At 41.3% G+C, this 20,548-nt stretch overlaps 1 protein-coding gene across 2 annotated transcripts in view; it reads left to right on the top strand.

The window, feature by feature from the left end:
• Positions 1–3,371: 3,371 nt before the first annotated feature.
• The window catches only part of TMEFF1 (transmembrane protein with EGF like and two follistatin like domains 1), an 82,430-nt gene continuing 65,253 nt past the window's right edge, over positions 3,372–20,548 (top strand). For both annotated transcript variants that reach the window (XM_058694750.1, XM_058694749.1), the window contains exon 1: positions 3,372–3,717. In XM_058694750.1, coding sequence (XP_058550733.1) covers positions 3,522–3,717 — 196 coding nt within the window. In that variant the 5' untranslated portion in view covers positions 3,372–3,521. The remainder of the gene's footprint in view (positions 3,718–20,548) is intronic.

Raw genomic sequence — 20,548 nt, 5'->3', positions numbered from 1 at the left:
TACAGGATTTCTGATAGATTATTTTTCAAAAATATTCACCCCGTATTCACTCCCTCTCACTCACCTCCACAGAGTAGAGTTCCTTACTTGTTGTCTTTGGGTTCAGCTAGGAGACTCGACTGAGCCAGTGGAATTTTAACAGACAAGTGTAAGCAGGGGTGTGAAAAAAGCTTGCACAGTTGGGCTTCCCCTGCTGCACCACTGCCAACTCCATAAGAGTTCCTCCGGGTAGCTGCTTGCTGCTCCTTCAGCTGGGACCCCCAAAAGAATAATATTGGAGAAGATCAGAGTCAAGTTCAGCTAGACCTGCAGCTTGAAGCAGAGCCATTCAGCCAAGCCCAGTCTAGATTAATCAACCCCCAGATTTATGAGAAATGAATGTTTATTGTGGCACACTGCTAAGGTTTTATGGTTGTTTGTTATGGAGCCGTAACTGATCATGGTTAGATCGGGGGTTTCCAAATTGGCAGTGCATGTGAGGTTCTAGAGAATTTTAATATAAATAAGGGATACTTGAATAACCCCCCCCACCCCCTGACTCCCAGCATGTCTGGAGTGGTGTTCAGAAATCTACTTTCTTTTAAAACTCTCTGGGTGGTTTTCATGTAGTGAGTCCCATACTCTTTTGCTACCTGACATTTTGGGGTCACCAATACTAAAGCATGTGACGGTTGTATTAGATGACCACTAAGATCTTTTTTTCCTGAGATTGAATAATTAAGGTCAGAGAAATCCTATTTCTGAAGTAGAGTCTTTTTCAATTTGACAACTTTTGAGAAATCTATGCTTAATTTTTCCTACCTAATTTGGAGGAAGGTGCAGATGTAAATTAATTTGTGATTTATGGCCACAGTGTTTTTGCTTTTATTTAAGGGTTGTCTCCTCTTAGTTTTTATGCCTGAGCTATGGTTAGCACTCAAATCAAAATTAAAGGCAGAATACAGGGGGTGAAAGAGCCAAGACAGAGGGCAAAAAAGAAGCATAGAAGAGGTCAAGATTAGCAGAGAAGCTATTGAGGGAATGGTCTGAGAAGGAGCCTTTAGCTAGCTGTGGCTTAGCAGTCAGGAACCTGGGATCATACCTGAACTGGAAGCCAGAAGCTGAATTTTCATTGTAACAATTGCTATGCCACTGCTAACAGTTCAGAGGTTTGAGGCAAGTCTTAACAAAATGTTAACAATATGAATTTATATAAAAAGTATGTTGAAAATACAATTTGAAAGAAAAGAGAGTTTTAAATTATAACAAAAATTTTCATTGAAAAAAAATTCAGACAAAACAGAAAAATATAAAAGACAAGGGCCACTCATAAGCCCGATAGTCACAGTTAATATATAGCTGTATATTCTTCTTGATTCCTTTCCTATGTATATGCGCACACACACATGTATATTTTAGAAATATAGGATTTTATTATACTCATCAGTAGCCTGCTGTTTTCCACGTCAGTAAACTATGATGTCAGTTAATCATCATAGTTAAAACTGCAAAATACTCCTGTGTACAGAGAGGCAGGATACTTTGTTTTCCAGATGGACATTTAGATTATATTTACTATTATAAAAAAGCTCTGATGAACATTCATATGCACATTTTTGAGTGCTTGTACAATTATTTCTTTTAAAAAATGTTTATTTTGAGAGAGAGAACATGTGTGTGCGAGTGGGGGAGGGGCAGAGGGAGAGGAGAGAGAGAATTCCAAGCAGGGTTCACACTGTCATTGCAGAGCCCCACTTGGGCTTGATGTCATGAACCATGAGATCATGACCTGAGTGGAAATCAAGAGTGGGGTGCTTAACCTACTGAGCCACCCAGATGCCCCATGTATAATTATTTCTTTTGGATAAATTCCAATACACAGAATTCCTAGGTTTAAAGGGTACACATATTTTAAAGGTTTTTGATATATAGTCTAATTGTCCTCCCCAAATGTATAAATTAATAGTGCTAGGTTTTGTCAATTCTTTTAACTATTGTTAATCATCTTCAGGAAAAAAATCTTGTGGTTTTAATCTGCCTTTCATTACTAGTGGGTTTAAATATCTTTTCATATATTTACTGTATTTTATGTGAATAAGACAAGTCAGCTTCTCTTCTCGTTTTTCTGTTGTGTCAACTTTTTCTTCTTGATTTATGTTCTTTCTATTAAGTACATTTTCTCTTATTCACATTGAAAACATTTCCCCTGATGTGTTTTTGCTTGTGGTGGCTTGTCCCACATGCTAAAAATTTTGAGTCATATTTATCAGTTTTTCAGTGAGACTAAGAAATTTCTTCTTAGGGGAGAAGCAGCATAGTCTATGAAAAAAGTCAGAGACCTTCGAACAATTCACTCCATAATCTTACTACCTGAGGCTAAATCTCATCTATCATGATGTGATAGGGAGAGCACTGGATTGGGAGTCAGATCACCTTACCTCTCTGAGTCCCAACTTCCTCATCTGTGGAATGGGGATGAGAATGAAAACTCCCTTGTAGGGCTGTAAAAAAGAATTGGAAAGAATGCTCTGCTCGTAAAGGGCTTCGTCCAGGTCTTGCATATGGCAAATCTGCTCTCCACGTTGGCTATTATGGGTGGGAGAGGGCAAAACAGATTTTTAAATTCAGTTGGTGTCTGTGGGAAAGGGTGGGGGTGAGGAGCCTAGAAATTTAGCCCATCTCTAGGAACTGCAGAGTTGGGGGTCGGAACTTGGGTTCCAATTCGCGTCCTGGCCATTTCTTGGTTTGTGACCTTGGACTAGTCACCTTCACCTCCCTGTGGCTCAGTTGGTTCACCTAGAAAATAGATGTATAATAGACCACCTGCCCTTCTTTCCCAGCCTGGCTGCTGAGCGAAGGAAATGCTTCAAAACCACTTGCAAAGGGCGGCAAAAATGTCTGTCAGGCTAATGCCTACGGAGCATCCCCGCGCCCGCCAGCTCCCCGCGGCCGGGCGGAGGAGCGCCTACGACCCCCGCCCTCGGCGCTCCCGCCCCGCCGCAGGAACAATAGCTCCCCCGGAGGCGGCGCCGGCCGCGGGCGGGGGCGGAGCTGCCGACGCGAGCGCTGGGGGTGTGCGCGGGGCGGGGTCGCAGCCACCCCTCCCGCCCGCGGCTCTGTCACGCGCCCCTCACCGGGCGGGCCGGGGTCTTTGTGACGCGGTGGCGACGGCCGCGGACACAAAGGGAAGGCGAGCGGCGAGTGAGGGGCTGGGTCTGCCTCCGCCCCGCGACCCCCGCCCGCCGCGCGCGCGCCCGTTCACGCCCCCAGCCTCGGTCTCCCCAACGCGGGCTCGCACCCTCGCGCGCACCCTCGCGCGCCCGCGACCCTCGCACGCGCCCGGACCCTCTGACTCCGTCCCGAGCGCGGCGGGCCGGGGCCTGGCGGGCGCTGCGGGTGGGGCCGGGATGCTGAGGGGCTGCTCCCAGGCGCAGCGGCGCGGCTGCTAGGAGGCGCCGAGGCAGCGGCGGGGCTCCCGGTGCGCGGCTGGATGCCCCGGGCCTGCGGCTCCCTGCGCTTCCCGCCGTCCAGGGGCGCCAGTCATGGGCGCCGCGGCCGCTGAGGCGCCGCTCCGGCTGCCTGCCGCGCCCCCGCTCGCCTTCTGCTGCTACACGTCGGTGCTTCTGCTCTTCGCCTTCTCTCTGCCCGGGAGCCGCGCGTCCAACCAGCCCCCGGGTGGCGGCAGCGGCGGCGGCGGGGACTGTCCCGGCGGCAAAGGCAAGAGCATCAACTGCTCAGGTAGGAGCGGCCGGAGCCCGCCTCTGCGGCCCCTCCCTCCCTCCCTCCCTCGCCGCCGCTGCTGCCCTCCCCGTCCCGGCGGCCGCGCTGGGAAAGGCCCGGGCCCGGGCTTCCCGGAGAGTGTGGCCGGAGGGTGAGCGAGGGCGGAGGGCAGGGCGCGAGCGTGAGGCGCGGGCTCGGGGCCCGGCGTTGGGCATGGGGAGTGGCCGTGAGTGCGACCATGTGTGTCGAGTGTCTGGGAGAGAGCGGCCCGGCCCGGCGTGCTCTGAGGTGGTGGGGACGGGACCCGGCGAGGCGGGGGAAGCCGGCCGGGGTTCCTGGTGTGACTGTAGGTGTGCACGCGGGAGCGCGTGTCTGTGTTGTGAAGGCACAGGGGAGGCAGCGAACGTGTGTGTGTGTGTGTGTGTGTGTGTGTGTGTGTGAGAGAGAGACAGAGACAGAGACAGAGACAGAGACGGTGAAGGACTGGGGGTGCCGAGCCTGAGGGCCAGGGGAGTGACCATGTGCTTTGGAGGTTCTTAGGACACTGGGGAGTGGTCGTGTGGGTAAAGGTAACGGGTGTCCCAGAGGACGTGGTTTGTAGAAGTGACTGTGTGTGTGTGTGTGTGTGTGTGCGCGCGCGCGCGCGTATGTCCTTTGGGTTTAGAGGTGGGCTCTGGGGGCTAGGAGTGACGGCGGGTCTGTGGATGTGAGCAGGGAAAAGTCCTGGGGCCCAGGAAGTGACCCTATGTTTTTATGCGTCTTGCGTGGGGCTCAGGGGTATACCCTGGGGTATGCATTGAGGAGAAAGGATGGGAGTCCCGGATTGAACCCCGTTAGTATCCTTCCAGAGGGAGGGAGCTAGGGAGTCATCCTGTGCAGGGTTTGGGTATTGAGAGAGGTAATTAGATCTCAGGAAGTGCCTCTGTGTGACCCTGGGTTTTTAAGGTGGTGTGGAAAGAGGGAACCGGCTCGGAGAGTATGGTCCTGTGCGAGTGTTTGTGTTCTGCTGGAGGGCCTGGAGATTGGCAGCTACGGGAGCAAGGGAGTGACCTCTCCCCTACTCCAAGGCCGCCTGTCCCGACCCTCCCCCACCCCCCAGCTCTTGGAAACAAAGAGCTTGCTGGGGGCTCTAATGGATAAGAATGGGGAGGAGGTATCTGAGCTGTAAAGTTCCTTCTTCCTTTCAAAAGGGGTCCCAGAGGAGCCCTGGGGCAAGGAGAAGCTTCCAGGTCTCATTTAGGAGTGGGTGGGTCTTCCTGGAGCTGGCCTAGCAGATGGTAGTGGTCCTCAGCCATGCCTTTCTAACTTACCCTTTTATCAATTCTCAATTCTCCACTTGTCTTCTTTAAACCACGGGGGCGGAAGAGGAGGAGTGGTGGGGGTGGGGAAGGGGGAGGAGGGGAAAGGAGGAAGGACTTCAGGCCACCTGGGATCTACTGGTCTGTCTGCCTGACAACCTTTGTACCTTTGGGCAATGGAAGGGGCATTGTTTCTGGGGGAGTGAGGAGGGAGTAAGAGGGCCTCAGCACAGATGCTGCCCTCCAAGAAGAAAACCTTTGGCTTGCTGTTTAGATTTCAGGGTCTAAAATCTTTCAGTGATTTTCATAATGGTGTGTTTTATGTTGGGGATGGGATTTTGAGCACAGTAAACAATGGCATGTCCATTAAAAGCCTTTCCATCGTGTAATAACTTTAACTTTATTCTTCTAATGTTAAGTGGGATATGGGATAATGTTTTTTTTTTTTTTTTTAACATTTTTTTTTTTTAATTTATTTTTGGGACAGAGAGAGACAGAGCATGAACGGGGGAGGGGCAGAGAGAGAGGGAGACACAGAATCGGAAACAGGCTCCAGGCTCCGAGCCATCAGCCCAGAGCCTGACGCGGGGCTCGAACTCACAGACCGTGAGATCGTGACCTGGCTGAAGTCGGACGCTTAACCGACTGCGCCACCCAGGCGCCCCTGGGATAATGTTTAATAAATAATCACGCATTCATGGTTAAGAATAAAAACCATTTGTATATTAGAGTGCCTTTTTGTAGTAAATATTTGTTATCAAACTTGTAAGTGATCACACCATGTCAAAATATTTCACTGGCTAATGTGCAGTGATTATTTGTTCTTGGTAAGCTAATTTGTCCTTAGCAAAATAGTGTGTTGATGGATGTTTTTGTGTATGTATGTTTTCTAACTCTTTAGTGCGAAGTACAACTTTTAAGAAAGGAAGCAGAGGACTGAAAACCCACATAGTGTAGGAAAAGGAGACAGATTTGGAGATCCTGACCCTTGCTAAGCAGCTGTGCTATTTGGAGCCAACTTACTTAATTTTAAAAATTTCCTCTTCTATTAAAAGACGGACTTGGATTTAATATCTAGCCTTCTTTCAAGGATTTATTGATATGTCAATAAATTAGGCTTATCAAATGAAATGTTTTCTAATGCTAAGATGCATTTGAATGACTCTGGGTCTAAAGCTAGAGTATTAACTAAGTGATATTTGTACATTCTTGTTATAACTATTTCTAGGATGAAAATCTGGGAGTGATTCATATGGAAAAAGATAATTTTTTTAAGGAGTATAGAAATCCAGTGTGGTTTTCTACATCTATTAATGAATGAATGCATCTTGAGATTTTACATAGTTTTTTTTCCTAGTTGCTTTTGTTACCCAGGTATTTCCCCACATAAACCGAAGTTTAGTCCCTCATAGATTTGAGTTTCAAAATCTAAATGCTGGTCTTGACTCCCTGTTAATTTTCATTTTGAATTTTGGATCATTTCAGCCTACTCTGACCTTTTGGAGCCTGATTCTGTCAGGTTGTTTGTCTTTTGGGTCACTCAGCATCGTGGCCCTTGCACATCTGAAGACCAGGTCTGTGCTTTATTAAATTAATAGAAGATGTCTAGATCATGGGAAAAGATACCACTCTGCGATTTTTCACTCAAGACTTCCTTTCAAATGGGTTGATGTTGATACATTAATCAACCAGATGTTCAATCGGCTATTCACGCTCCTGGTAGGGTTGAACAGATTTTTGAACTTCTGCTGTTCAACATTTTCTCATTTTGTTCACTAGCCTATTATTTAAAGATTCTGTCAGATCATCTTGTTAGAATCAGTTATGTATATGTATCATCCTCTGTTTTTCCCATTTTAGTGATCCTATCAAAAAGCAAATGTTGTATAGCCTGCCTTAATAAAGAGCGCATAGTGGCTTTTTACTTTTTATTGTGTTCAAAAACTTACCTACACATTCTAGACTTTTTCAAGGGGATACATGGCAAGTTTACCCACTGATGTTTTTCTGGATCGGCATTTCTCTTTTTTTGAAAACTGAGAGTTTTTTTCATTTCTGGTCTTCTGGCATCTTGTCAGATCTAAAAGTTTTTCAGTGTCGTAATTTGTTTATATCAGGATGCAAATTCTTTTGAACTAGCTCCATATTCTGTTACTGTCCTTTCTTCATTGCACTTACCTGAGATGTTAGCTTCCTTTTATCAGAGTTCTGCCCTTCCCAGTTTGAAGATCCTGGTCCTTGATGAAGATTACCAAAGCAAAGAAGAAACTGAATGGGTCTGTATTTGTCCTTGTCATCTCTTGATTATTACAACATCTTCCCAAAGCAGTGGGCCTTTTGTTTATTTCTTCTTGTTCTAAACACACCTTTTTTTATTGTTCTCATGCCTCGAGTCTTCAATCATTCTGGACTTTATAATTGTTGCTTTGGTCTTCTATTTTTTTATTTGTACTTATTCTTTGAAAATTTAACTTAATCAGAAATTTCCCTGTTCATCCAAAGAGAAGAAAGTTGGGAAATACATGATTTATGTGAAGAAAGATGAATTTTGAACCTGAGAGACCAGGTGACCTTAAACATGGCATTCTTTTCTTATTTGCAACATGAAGATAATGATGGTTCTTTTTGACTCTAGGGTGTTTGAGAAGAACAGATGAGGCTAAATATGAGCATTTTTGTCTTAAGGAACGTGGTTAAAGGAGTGGAAAAACATACTGAGAGACCAATAAGTGGCATTTGGTGATAGATATAAGGTAGAGAATTTGGATTGGATTTAAAAAATGTCACAGAAGTTAGAAGTAGGTCCTCTGGATTGTGATATGGTGGTAAGGATGCTATGAATGGATGGTGTAAACTTCATATTAAGAGACATGCCTTGTTAGTGGCAATTCAGGATTTTGGAGCCAAAAAGTGAGTTTTTTCAATCTGTTTGGAATCTTCTAGATCTCTGGTATGTAATATGTGGGTATTTAATAGTTTATTTATTGAACTTGATTGAATACCAGCTTAAGGTACTCTACTATGCTAGATGTTAAGGGAAATAAATGAGAGGCCATGCCCACCTTCAGGGGCTTTATATTCTAACAGAGGTAGTTAGTTAGCCTCTTATAAATCTATGTGAAGAAATTTCTATTTTATACATCCGGACTTTCTCTCCTACCCCAGTTAATAAGCTGTTTATTGAACACTGACAGCAATGGGATTTTTTAAAAGATTCACAATTAAATATATTCACAAAGTTGTACAACCATCATGATTATCTAATGACAGAACATATTCATCACCTCAAAAAGAAAACCTTTGCTCCATGTTCCTTTCTTTCCACAACCCCTGACAAATGCTAATCTACTCCGTCTCTATGGATTTGCCTGTTTTGGACATTGCATTTAAATGGAATTATATAATATATGGCCTTTTGTGATTGTCTTCTTTCACTTAGGATAATATTTTCAAGGTTCATCCGTGTTGTAGCATGTATCAGAACTTCAATGCTTTTTTTTTCTTTTTTTTTTACAAAATCTTCGAGTCTTTCATAGCATTTTATTTTTTTAATTTACATCCAAGTTAGTTAGCATATAGTGCAACAATTATTTCAGGAGTAGATTCCTTAATGCCCCTTACCCATTGAGCCCATTCCCTCCCTGACAACCCCTCCAGTAACCCTCTGTTTGTTCTCTATACTTAAGAGTCTTTTATGCTTTGTCCCCTTCTGTGTTTTTATATTATTTTTGCTTCCCTTCCCATGTGTTCATCTGTTTTGTATCTTAAAGTCCTCACATGAGTGAAGTCATATGATATTTATCTTTCGGAACTTAAATGCTTTTTATGGTTGAGTAATATTCCATTGTATGGATACATACCACATTTTGTTTATCCATTCATCAGTTGAGGGACACTTGAGCTGTTACCACTTTTCATCAATTATGGACAATGCTGCTATGAACATTCATGTAGAAGTTTTTGTGTGGACATGTTTTCAATTCTCGTGAGTGTATACCTAGAAATAGAATTTCTGAATCACCTGATAACTCCATGTTTAACATTTTGAGGAACTCCCAACCTGTTTTCTAAAGCAGCTGTACCATTTTACATTTTCACCAGCAATGTGTGAATGTACCAGTTTCCCCATATCCTGGCCAACATTTGTTACTGTCTTTTTGATTATAGTCAACCTTGTGGGTGTGAAGTTGTATATCAACGTGGTTTTGATTTACATTTCCCTAACAACTAATGACGTTGAGCACATTTTCATGTACTTATTGGCTATTTATATATCTTGTTTGGAGAAATGTCTATTCAGATACTTTGCCGGTCTTGATTTTAACTTTCTGGATTACACATTCCCTTAGTAAACCATTCTAATCAATTCCCACAACACACAGATGCTCAGGCTGGTAGATTAACTCTAGTTTACCCATGTATCATTTATTTCTTTGCTTACCAAGAAAGAGTCAGTTGTGTTTGTTTTCAAATTTATTTATACCAGTGGTCCTTTGAGTATAAATTAATAAAAATCGCTCAGATTTGTGCAATATAAATGTAAAATGTTGTTTTTTATGAAATACTTCAGAAAGAGTTGATAAAGGTGAGAGGCTGAGAGAATTGCCTTTCAGTGAATTTGACTGTGGTCAAGACAACTGAAACAGATTGGGGAAATCTTACAAATCTCTGGAAGGATTCTGCTCCTACAAAATTTTGCAGGTATTTTTAAGTCTCCCTTTTACTTTAAAGGAAGGGAAAGTGGACATTGTAGATAGTAGATTATGGGTGTGGCTTATCCAAGAAAGGAGGGAACAGCATTTTGTAGACCCAAAGATTTTGGTGCTACATAGGAAAATGAATATATGTTTATATGTGTGAAGTTAAAAACAGTTAAAATGTTTAATTTTTAACAGTTAAAGTATGTCTTATTTTTAAATGATTTTCTCCTTTACAAGACTTTTGATTAATTGATCAGCAACCACTCATATATGTTTGAAAGGAGTTTTCACTGTACAAGTGTTCTAAGAAAGGTAGTAGTACAGTGTTGAGGGCATGAATAATTCTGATTTGAAGGAATCAAAAAACAGTCTTCCCAAGTAAATGGCACTCAGTTGGGCCCTATAGTCCTAAGCCGAGTAGAATGTCAGCTTGAAACACTAGGCACACTTTTGCCTGAGGCCTTTGCTGTTGATATTCTTCGCTTGGAAATTTCTTGTCCCAATTATTTATCCCCTCAGCTCCTTCAGGTGTTTAATGTCACTTTCAAAATGATGCGTTAAAATTGAATCTTTTTCCACCTTCCATCCCCTCTGCCCCTTTCCCACCTTAATCTTTCTTAATGTTTTTTTCTTGTGCCAAAGCACCCTTTCCTGTGTGACTTAACTATACATGTTATTATCTGCTCTGTGTAGCTCCATGAGGGCAGGGGTTTTTCTTTGTTTTGTTCACTGCTATATTGACTGTACCTAGTTAAGGGCCCCTTATATATTTACTTGTAGAATGAATTAATAACTGAATAACACAGAAACTGAGGAAATCTGGGAAGGGTAGGTGTTCTAGGCCGTGGGAAAGGTGATAGAAAAGATGGGGAAGCAAAGGGAATATTTTGAGATACTGAAGTGTGGGGATTAAGGCAGGAGATGAGTTGCACATTGCCACATTAGTGGAAGGCCTTGAAGGCTGAGCTGAAGGTTTGGTACTTGCCTTGAAGACAGAGGGAAACTTACAGGATTTGAGGGACATCGTGGTTTTACTTTATTTATTTTTTAAAGTTTATTTATTTATTTTGAGAGAGCGTGAACACGTGTGAGTGGGGGAGGGGCTGAGAGAGAGGGAGAGAGAGACAGAGAATCCATGCAGGCTTCAAGCTATCAGTGCAGAGCCCGACTCCGGGCTGGAACTCACAAACCTTAAGATCATGTCCTGAGCTGAAACCAAGAGTCTGAAGCTTAATCAACTGAACCACCGAGGTGCCCCTAAACTATTTGTTTTTATAAATATTCACCCACTTAAATGGTTGTAATTAAATGAAGTAATTATGATATTTGTGTTACCCTCCATCATCATCATATAGCCTTCTTTTTGGCTATTATGAATACTGTGAACATTCATATACAGATTTATGTGTGGACATATGTTTTCAGTTCTCTTGGGTTTATAACTAGGAGTAGAATTGCTGGGTCATTTGGTAAACCCTATGTTGAACATTTGAGGACCTGACAAATTGTTTTCCATAGTGGCTGTGCCGTTTTACATTTTCTCCAGCAATGTGTGAGGGTTCCAGTTTCTCCATATCCTGCTCAATACTTGTTACTGTCTTTTTTTATTATACCCTACCATTTTCTTTTTAGTTCATTTCTTTAATCCCTCATTTCCCCTGTATATGTAGTTTCTTTAATGGAATTTTAAATTCTCAGTTTCTTTTAAGCTGGATTGGGAGATAATGTCAACCCATTTATCCTCTTCCTCCCCCTCCTCCCCCTTTTTTTCCTTGTTGGAAACATTGTTTTAACAGAGCTATTTTCGTTATTCCTACAATTAGTTCCATTATTAGCTTCTCTCATGGGATAAATGAGGCATTTAGGAGTTGGCATACATTCTCTTCTCATGCACTTTGAAATTCTGTTTGAATCTTAAAATTCCCTCAGTATTTGCTTTTAGTTTATTAGATGCTTTACTGTTAATCCTTTGTTACTATTTGAATATATTTCTTTTTTACAGGTGTCATGTATTTTTCATGGCTCAGCTGTTTCATCATTTTTTGAAAAGTCATTTCAGGTTCTGAAGTTCTTAATACATTCTTCTGCCTTCAGAAACTTTGACAGGTATTATGTTTTCAACCATAGCTCCATTTCTCTTATTTTTGTGCAGATATTCTGAGTTTTCTTTTCCATGGTTAAAAAGAAAGAAAAACCCATCTTTTTTGTTGCTGTTGTTGTTACAAAGGCAGCATTTATTGGATGTTAAACACACGAGGAATACGGAAAGATATAAAGAAGAAATCTGTGATGATTGCCATTCTCCTGTATAATATTTTAATGTTTATACTGAAATTGTTTCATTTTATACCAGAAAAAATTTGAACTTTTCTCTCGATTTCCCCTATTTGCTTTGCCATTTTTATGTTAACCTGGAGATCTTGTTCACAGGTCGGATCACTTTTTCGAATTTTTAAGTTCAGTTTATTTTGCATGGTCAGCTTTCATCTAATACTGCTTTGCAAGTATTATCTAAATAGATATCTACCCATGTCTAAACTGCTGATATTTCTTTATCAGTTCGGTTTATAGCCTAAATGATACGTTTAGATTCCCCATTGTTCACAAGACACTTTAGTCTGTGTTTAGTGTCCTGTGTTTGGTTTTTCATACTTTTTCTCTTTGAAGTGGTTTAAGGGATTTTTTTAGGTGGTGCTGTATGTTTACCATTATTGTTCCCTTCTTCAAGTTCAGATCATAAGCATTTCCTAATTACAATTAGACCTAGTTGTGTGTGTGTGTTTTTTAATTTTGTAAATTATTTATTTTTTAAATTGTTATCATTTCTTTTAAAAAAATATTTTTATTTTTAATTTACTTTTGAGAGAGAGAGTGCAGGGATAGGGGGACAGAGGATCCAAAGCGGGCTCTGTGCTGACCACCCAATGCAGGGCTCAAACTCATGAACTCGTGAGATCATGATTTGAGCCGAAGTTGGACACTTAACCGACTGAGCCTCCCACGTACCCCTGTGTGTGTGTGTTTTTAATTCTTCACTATTTTACAACAGTTTTTTGAATTTTAAGGTTGTGATTGTGTCGTTTTAAAGTTTTGGTTCAGCGCTTGGGTATCTCAGTCTGTTGAGCATCTGACTCGTGATTTTGACTCAGGTCGTGATCCCAGGGTGATGCTGAGCACGGAGCCTGCTTAAGATTCTTTCCCTCTGCCCCTTCCCCCCCCCCCCACCCCCCACCCCCCTGCCTTTCTCTAAAATAAAAGCTAAAAAAATGTTTAAAAAAAAAAGTTTTGGTTTTGGTTGTTTCACCTAAAGAGGAAAAGTATCCTGTATAGTTTCCAGTTCTCTTTTGTAAAGATCTCATTTACTCTTTGCAATTCAATGAGGGATTGTTAATACCCATTTTTACTTAAGGGAACCGAGATTTGTGAGAGAGATTTATTTAGTGCTTGGCCAATATCATATAGTTATTTTATCAAATAATTGGAACTCCAAGTCTGGAGCTCTTCTTAATGCAGCAGAGTTTTGTGAAATCTTTTTTAAATGCACTTTTAAAATAATGTCAGATTCCCCAGTACCAACTTTTAGCTTGTTTTATAGATTTTTGTCTTTGTGGGTGACTTCCCTGGATTCTGGCTACTGCCTATTCCACTTACTGTTGTAGACACTAAGGAATAGTGGTTGAAAATTGAGCCAGAGGGGGATATTGTTGTGTTTAGATTTATTTATTGATATTTATTGATAAAAAAACTTTGATGGAGGAAATGTGTTAATTGTACCTACAAAAATCTTAAAATACATATGTAAACATGTACATGTTGTAAAATCTAAATTGGATTATAGCTCTGTATAGTTTTACAACCTGCTTTTCTTCACTTCACAGTGGATCTTGGTCTTTGGATATCAGTGTATATGTTTCTAGTATCTACCTTAATGGCCACGTAGTATTTCATTAATAGTTTATTTAACTAATTTCCAACAGATGGATGCTTAGGCGGTTTTCTACTTTGCTGTTATAAAAAATGCTGCTGTTAACAATCACCTATGCATTCATTTTTGTATGTTTTTCTTCTATCCCTGTTATAATTTCCTAGAAATAGAATTGTTTAGTTAAAGGGTAAAGATTATTAAAACTTCATTGTTTATTGCCGCATTATTCTGTGAGAGGTTCTACCAATTCACACTTAAAAAAAATTTTTTTTTTAATGTTTACCTTTGAGAGAGAGAGAGAGAGAGAGAGAGAGAGAGCGTGCGCGCACACAAGCAGGGTAGGGAGAGAGAGAGGGAGACACAGAATCTGTAGCAGGCTCCAGGGTCTGAGCTGTCAGCACAGAGCCCCACGCGGGCCTCGAACCCATGAACCATGAGATCATGACCTGAGCCAAAGTCGGACGCTCAACCAGTTGAGCCACCCAGGTGCCCCCAATTTACACTCTTATAGTTGGTTTGAGCGCTCATTTTCCATACCTTCTCCAGAAATGGTGTAAAAAATTAAAAAACAAACAAAAAAAAGCTAACAGTATAGCACTTATGATGTGTCATGCACTGCTTTGGGTGCTTTCCGTATCTGTATTTAATTCTTTGCCAACATTATGAGATAGGTACTTTTATTATCCCCATTTTACAGATGAGAGAATAGAGAGTGGTAAATTACTAAGGTTACAGAGCTGATAAGTGTAGAGCCAGGGTACTGATCTTGGCGGTGGGTCCTAGGGTCCGTTTCTTAAACATCAAATTATAATCCCTGTTCATTTCTGTTTGTTTCATTTTTTTTCACAGTTTAATAAGATTGTTTTATCTGATTATAAAAATTATTTTTGTTTTTTATTGAAACATAATTCATATAACTTAAAGTTTACTGTTTTGAAGTATACAATTCAGTGGTTTTTTTTTTTTTTTTTTTTTTTTTGAGAGAGACAGATTGTGAATGAGGGAGAGGTGGAGAAAGAGGGAGACACAGAATCCGAAGCAGGCTCCAGGTTCCATGCTGTCAGCACAGAGCCTGACATGGGGCTTGAACCCATGAACCGTGGGATCATGACCTGAGCCGAAGTCGGAGGCTTAACTGACTGAGCCACCCAGGTGCCCCAATTCAGTGGTTTTCAACATATTTAATATGTTGTGTAACCATCACTACTATCTACTCTGTAATTATAGAACATTTCCATCACCCCAAAAAGAATTTCCATGCCTATTAACAGTCAACCCCAACACCTCTCTGCCCCCATCCTCTGCAACCATGTAGAGACTTCGTGTCTGTATGGATTTACTTATCCTGGACATCTCATATAAATGGAATCATACAACATGTGGCCCTATGTGCCTGGCTTTGTTCACTTAACATAATTTTTCAAGAGTCTTACATGCACATATTTGTTTTATCTGATTAATTTTTTTAAAGTTTATTTTGAGAGAGAGAGAGTGAGCGCTCAAGCACACATGAGTACGAGTGGGGGAGGGACAGAGAGAAAGGAGACAGAGAATCCTAAGCAGGCTCCACGCTGTCGCTCCATGCTGTCAGCGCAGAGCCTGATGTGAGGCTCAAACTCACCAACAGTGAGATCATGACCTGAGCCGAGGTCAAGAGCGGGACGCTTAACCAACCGAGCCACCCAGATGCCCCTCTTTTGGCTGATTTAAAAAGTAATACAAGTTCATTCTGAAACTCAGACAATTCAGAAAAATACAGAATAAAGAAGAAAGTTCAAATTCCACCAAGTGATAACTGTGGCTTGTATTTACATGTATATACCTTTCAGATTTTTGTATATAGGCATTATAAATTAGTTTGTGACATACATTTAAAAAAGTCTGCCTTTAAGAAAAATTTACTGTGTTATGTCAGGAAATAGGGAGATTCTTCATCATTCTTTTTAATAACTACAATGTAATAGTTTTTAGATCCACAAGAGGGAAAACTCACACAAGTTTGCCAAGCTAGTCAGAAAAAGAAATAGGAGAGAGTATTGCAGTTTGGGATCTGTGGTTAGTACTGGGTAGGGCTGGGAAGACCCTGAGTATCTAATACCCAGCTTGAGATCTGGATTTTTTTGTTCTTTCTGATCCTGCAATAGACAGTCCTTCCCATCATTGCCAGAAGCAGAGGCATTTAGAATTGAGGCAGCAGGGAATGATTTTAGGTGTTGGGTGGAGGATTGACACTTTCAAAGTGGTGCTTAACAAAGGGTAGTTTGGCAGTAGTGTGTAGAACGGGATGAAAAATATCAGAGTCAATTAATTGGGTGGCATATGTAAAATTTTTTTTGTTAAATATAGCTTAGAGAAGTTTTAGTCATCTCTACTGTTAGTGCTTTTTAATATTAATGTAAACTACTTTTGGATTTGTATCATGAAATACTAAGTTTATTTTCCCTCTTATATCTTTATCATAGGGGATAACTAATATAATATGGTTAATTTAATAAACAAGTTGAAGAGAGTTTAATTCCTAATTCATCTTATTTGCTTGGACAAAAGCCATCATTTACTAAACTTACTCTTTGATTTTTACCCTGAAATGTATTTTCAGTGATTTGTGTCATTAAAGGTATTCCTTAGATTGGTCTGGAAAAAGAAAGACAGAACATTTTTTGTTGTTTACCTACTTGTTCTAGGCATTGTTGCTTTTAGTACATATCTAATCATTATAATATCTAGGAAAGAGAAGGTGTTATTATTCTAAGAGGTGAAGAGCTAGCATGTGAACCTGGCCCTTGTTGACATACAAACTAGTGCTTTGTCCATTATATAGGCAACCTCTCTTTGGGGCTGTGTTTGGAATCACATTGAGTTTTTTCCCCTATTAAGTATAACCAATATAGAAACTTGAAAAGAAGGGAAAATAATCTATTGCTCAACTGGTATAAAGACAGTACCTTTACCATTTTGTTTTTTTCTGGCTGGGTTTTCCTATATGTGTTTTTTACACAATTATGGTCCATGTGTTGTCTTCTGCTTTTTCACTTGACATTTATAAGCATATTTCCATAGTGCCACATAATATATGCAGCCTTTTAAATAGCTCTATAATATTCCATGGCTGTACCACACCACTTCCTGGTGCAGGGTGTTTTAAATATTTAAATATTACAGATATTTCTGCTGTTTTCAGTGTGGATATTGTGGACTTTGTCAGAGACTTTCTCATCAACAGTTGGATACAGGGTCAGGAACATGCCTGCCTTGTTTTGGGAGTGAAACCATCCAGCAGGATGTCTAGTCAGATTGGATTGGTGTGTTTTTCTAAAAAAAAAAAAGGGGGGGGGGGGAAGGTTTTCTCGAACACTGTTAACATATAGACATGTGTATAAACCCCTTGAAATGAGGTTATTCTTAAGAAGAACAAGGTAAAGAGTTTCAACATGTCCTGTAGGGAGTCAATAAGAAATTAACTGGAGATGAACTAAAGATTCCCACATGTTGATGAATACTTTGCATTCATTATAGGACGTTCCCCCTGCAGTGCTCTGAGGACTGGCAGTGACAGGTGAGATGGCTTCAATAAGGTTGGGGAAAAGCAGGTTTGAAGACTTGAAGTGGTGTAAGTGAGATGAGAATGCTCAGAGAAAAGAAGCAAGACAGGACACAGTGGGATGGCTAAGGGCAGGACATTTTTATACATAGTAGGAATCCTCTTGTCCTGGTGCCTTAAGATTCTTGTAAGTTAGTTGGTTAATCAAGAAAGTCATTTAAGGGGCGCCTGGGTGGCCCAGTTGGTTAAGTGTCCGACTTCAGCTCAGGTCATGATCTCACAGTTCCTGGGTTTGAGCCCTGCGTTGGGCTGTGTGCTGACAGCTCAGAGCCTGGAGCCTGCTTCAGATTCTGTGTCTCCCTCTCTCTCTGCCCCTCCCATGCTCATGCTCATGCTCATGCTCATGCTCTGTCTCTCAATAATAAATCAAAGTTAAAAAAAAAAAAAAGAAAGTCATTTAAGATGGGAGTCACAAAAATGATTTATAAATGTGTGTAGCATTTTATGTGAACCTAAAAATATACATACATTTGTCACTTTTTAAATTTTAATTTTATTAATGTTTTATTTATTTTTGAGAGAGTGTATGCAGCAGGGGAGGGGCCAAGGGAGAGTGGGATAAGAGGATCTGAAGCGGGCTTTGCATTGACAGCATAGAGCTGGATGCGGGGCTTGAATCCACGAATCATGATATCATGATCTGAGCCAAAGTTGGACGCTAAACTGACTGAGCCACCCGGTGTCCCTGGAGGCAATATATTTAGGTCCCTCTATTGAAATGAAAAATAGCCATGGTCAATGAGAAAGAATGAAATCTGGCCATTTGCAGCAGTGTGGATGAAACTGGAGGGTATTAAGCTAAGTGAAATAAGTCAGGCAGAGAAAGACAGATAACCATATGTTTTCACTCATATGTAGATCCTGAGAAACATAACAGAAGACTATGGGGGGACGGGAAGGGGAAAAAAAGTTACAGAGAGGGAGGGAGGCATACCATAAGAGACTGTTAAGTACTGGGAACAAACTGAGGATTGGTGGGAGTGGGGGAGAGCGGAAAGTGGGTGATGGGCACTGAGGAGGGCACTTGTTGGGATGAGCACTGAATGTTGTATGGAAACCAATTTGACAATATATTTAATATAAAAAAAATACCCATGGTAATGTGCAGAGGTCTTGGAGATTGCTGCTTATTTGACTTAATTTTCTTTATAGTGAAGAGAATGAAACATAAAGCCTTTAATCAAGGCTTTGGTCATCTTTGATAGTGGTTCTCAGTGGATGGTAATTTTCTTCCCAGTGGACATTTGATAATGTCTGAAGACATTTTTGGTTGTTACAGCTGGGATAGTCCTGCTGGTATCTAGTGGGTAGAGGGCAGAAATGTTGCTAAACATCCTCCAGTGAACAGGATAGCCCCATGCATCAAAGAATTATCTTCCCCAAGATGTCAGTAGTGCTGAGGTTGAGAAGCCCTGAATTCTATTGTAACATCTTGCAAGGTTTGTTCACTTTTGGCTCTCCATTGGTGTTAGCTATCTTATAAGATTCCCTTCTGTTTAATGGAGTGGTGGTAGAAAAGTCCTATCATTCTGGAGGGCTAAGGGGGTCCATTTTTTAATTAAAAAATTTTTTTTTTGGGGCGCCTGGGTGGCGCAGTCGGTTAAGTGTCCGACTTCAGCCAGGTCACGATCTCTCAGTCCGTGGGTTCGAGCCCCGCGTCAGGCTCTCAGCTGATGGCTCAGAGCCTGGAGCCTGTTTCCGATTCTCTGTCTCCCTCTCTCTCTGCCCCTCCCCCGTTCATGCTCTGTCTCTCTCTCTCCCAAAAATAAAATAAAAAACGTTGGAAAAAAAAATTAAAAAAAAAAAATTTTTTTTTTACATTTATTTATTTTTGAGAGACAGAGAGAGAGAGAGCATGAGCAGGGGAGGGGCAGAGAGAGGGGGAGACACAGAATCTGAAGCAGGCTCCAGGCTCTGAGCTGTCAGCACAGAGCCTGACGGGAAGCCCACGAGCTGTGAGATCATGACCTGAGCTGAAGTTGGATGCTCAACCAACTGAGCTACCCAGGTGCCCTCTAAGGGGTCCATTTTGAACTGTAACCTGAACCTAGTTAGCGCTGCCAAAAGTTGGGGATTTTGGCTGCTCAGGTTCAGAGTGAGTAGGGTTCCTTTCTCTAGTGTTTGTGGTTTCCCAGCTTTGAGATCTTAATGAAAATTGAGACAGACTTTTTGTTTCTTTCTTTTTCTTTTTCTTTTTTTTTTTTTTAATTTTTTTTTTTCCAACGTTTATTTATTTTTGGGACAGAGAGACACAGAGCATGAACGGGGGAGGGACAGAGAGAGAGGGAGACACAGAATCGGAAACAGGCTCCAGGCTCTGAGCCATCAGCCCAGAGCCTGACGCGGGGCTCGAACTCACGGACCGTGAGATCGTGACCTGGCTGAAGTCGGACGCTTAACCGACTGCGCCACCCAGGCGCCCCTCTTTCTTTGTTTTTCTGAGAGAAGTTTTATATTTAGAGAATTGTGTGATGGGCACATTTGCAACCAGAGCAAAATATTTTTGTTTTGAGCCACTTTTCTGAGTGCTTCTTTGTGTAAAATATTTCTGTTTGGAGAATTGGTTTTTGAGGGCCTTAGTAATGGCTCATCTATTTTGCTGAATTTCCATTTTGGGTTCAGGAAGGCAGCTGTGTAATCATCATCATCATTGACAGGTAGTAGAGTGCCCTCTTGATGCCTGGTATTGTACAGAATACTTGAAAAGAAGTAACATTCAGAAGATGATCCCAAAATAGAATTCCTTCTGTACTGAGTTTGAGCTAAGGCATTGGTTCTCAAATTTGTGATAGAAATTGGAATAGCAGGAAGTCATGTTCATGATAAATTAATTTTATCATGTGGACTGGAATGTACCACCAAATTATTTAAGATTTTGGCTTAGAAATATCTATCTTAATTAAATTTATATGCAGTCATTATGTCAGGATTATGTTTTACTACATGTATCAGTGACCTGACCAATGGTGGCTTAAATGATAAGGGCTTTATTTATTTATGTGTTTATTTCCTATGACAGTAAGTCTGGATGGGTGAAATCCAGGGGAGGTGTGGTGATTTTATAATTCTTTCTTTCCACACTCTTGCTCCTGTCCTTCTGGTCTACCATCTTTAGCTTGTAGCTTTCATCATCATATATGTAAGATGGCTGCTACAATCTTAGGCAAGCGTTTTACTCTCCAGGCAGGACAAAGAAAGGAAGAATGAAGGAGGAAGGGACAGTGCTTACATATGGAACTATGGTACATTGCAAGGGGGTCTGGGATATACAGATTATTTAGCTGAGCATCTTGCTTCCTTGAACAAAGTTGGGGTTCTTTTACAA

The sequence above is a fragment of the Neofelis nebulosa genome, chromosome 12, assembly GCF_028018385.1.
Source record: "Neofelis nebulosa isolate mNeoNeb1 chromosome 12, mNeoNeb1.pri, whole genome shotgun sequence".
Taxonomy (NCBI): Eukaryota; Metazoa; Chordata; class Mammalia; order Carnivora; family Felidae; genus Neofelis; species Neofelis nebulosa.
The sequence above is the reverse complement of the archived record's forward strand: the minus strand, read 5'-3'. Positions and strand labels throughout refer to the sequence as shown.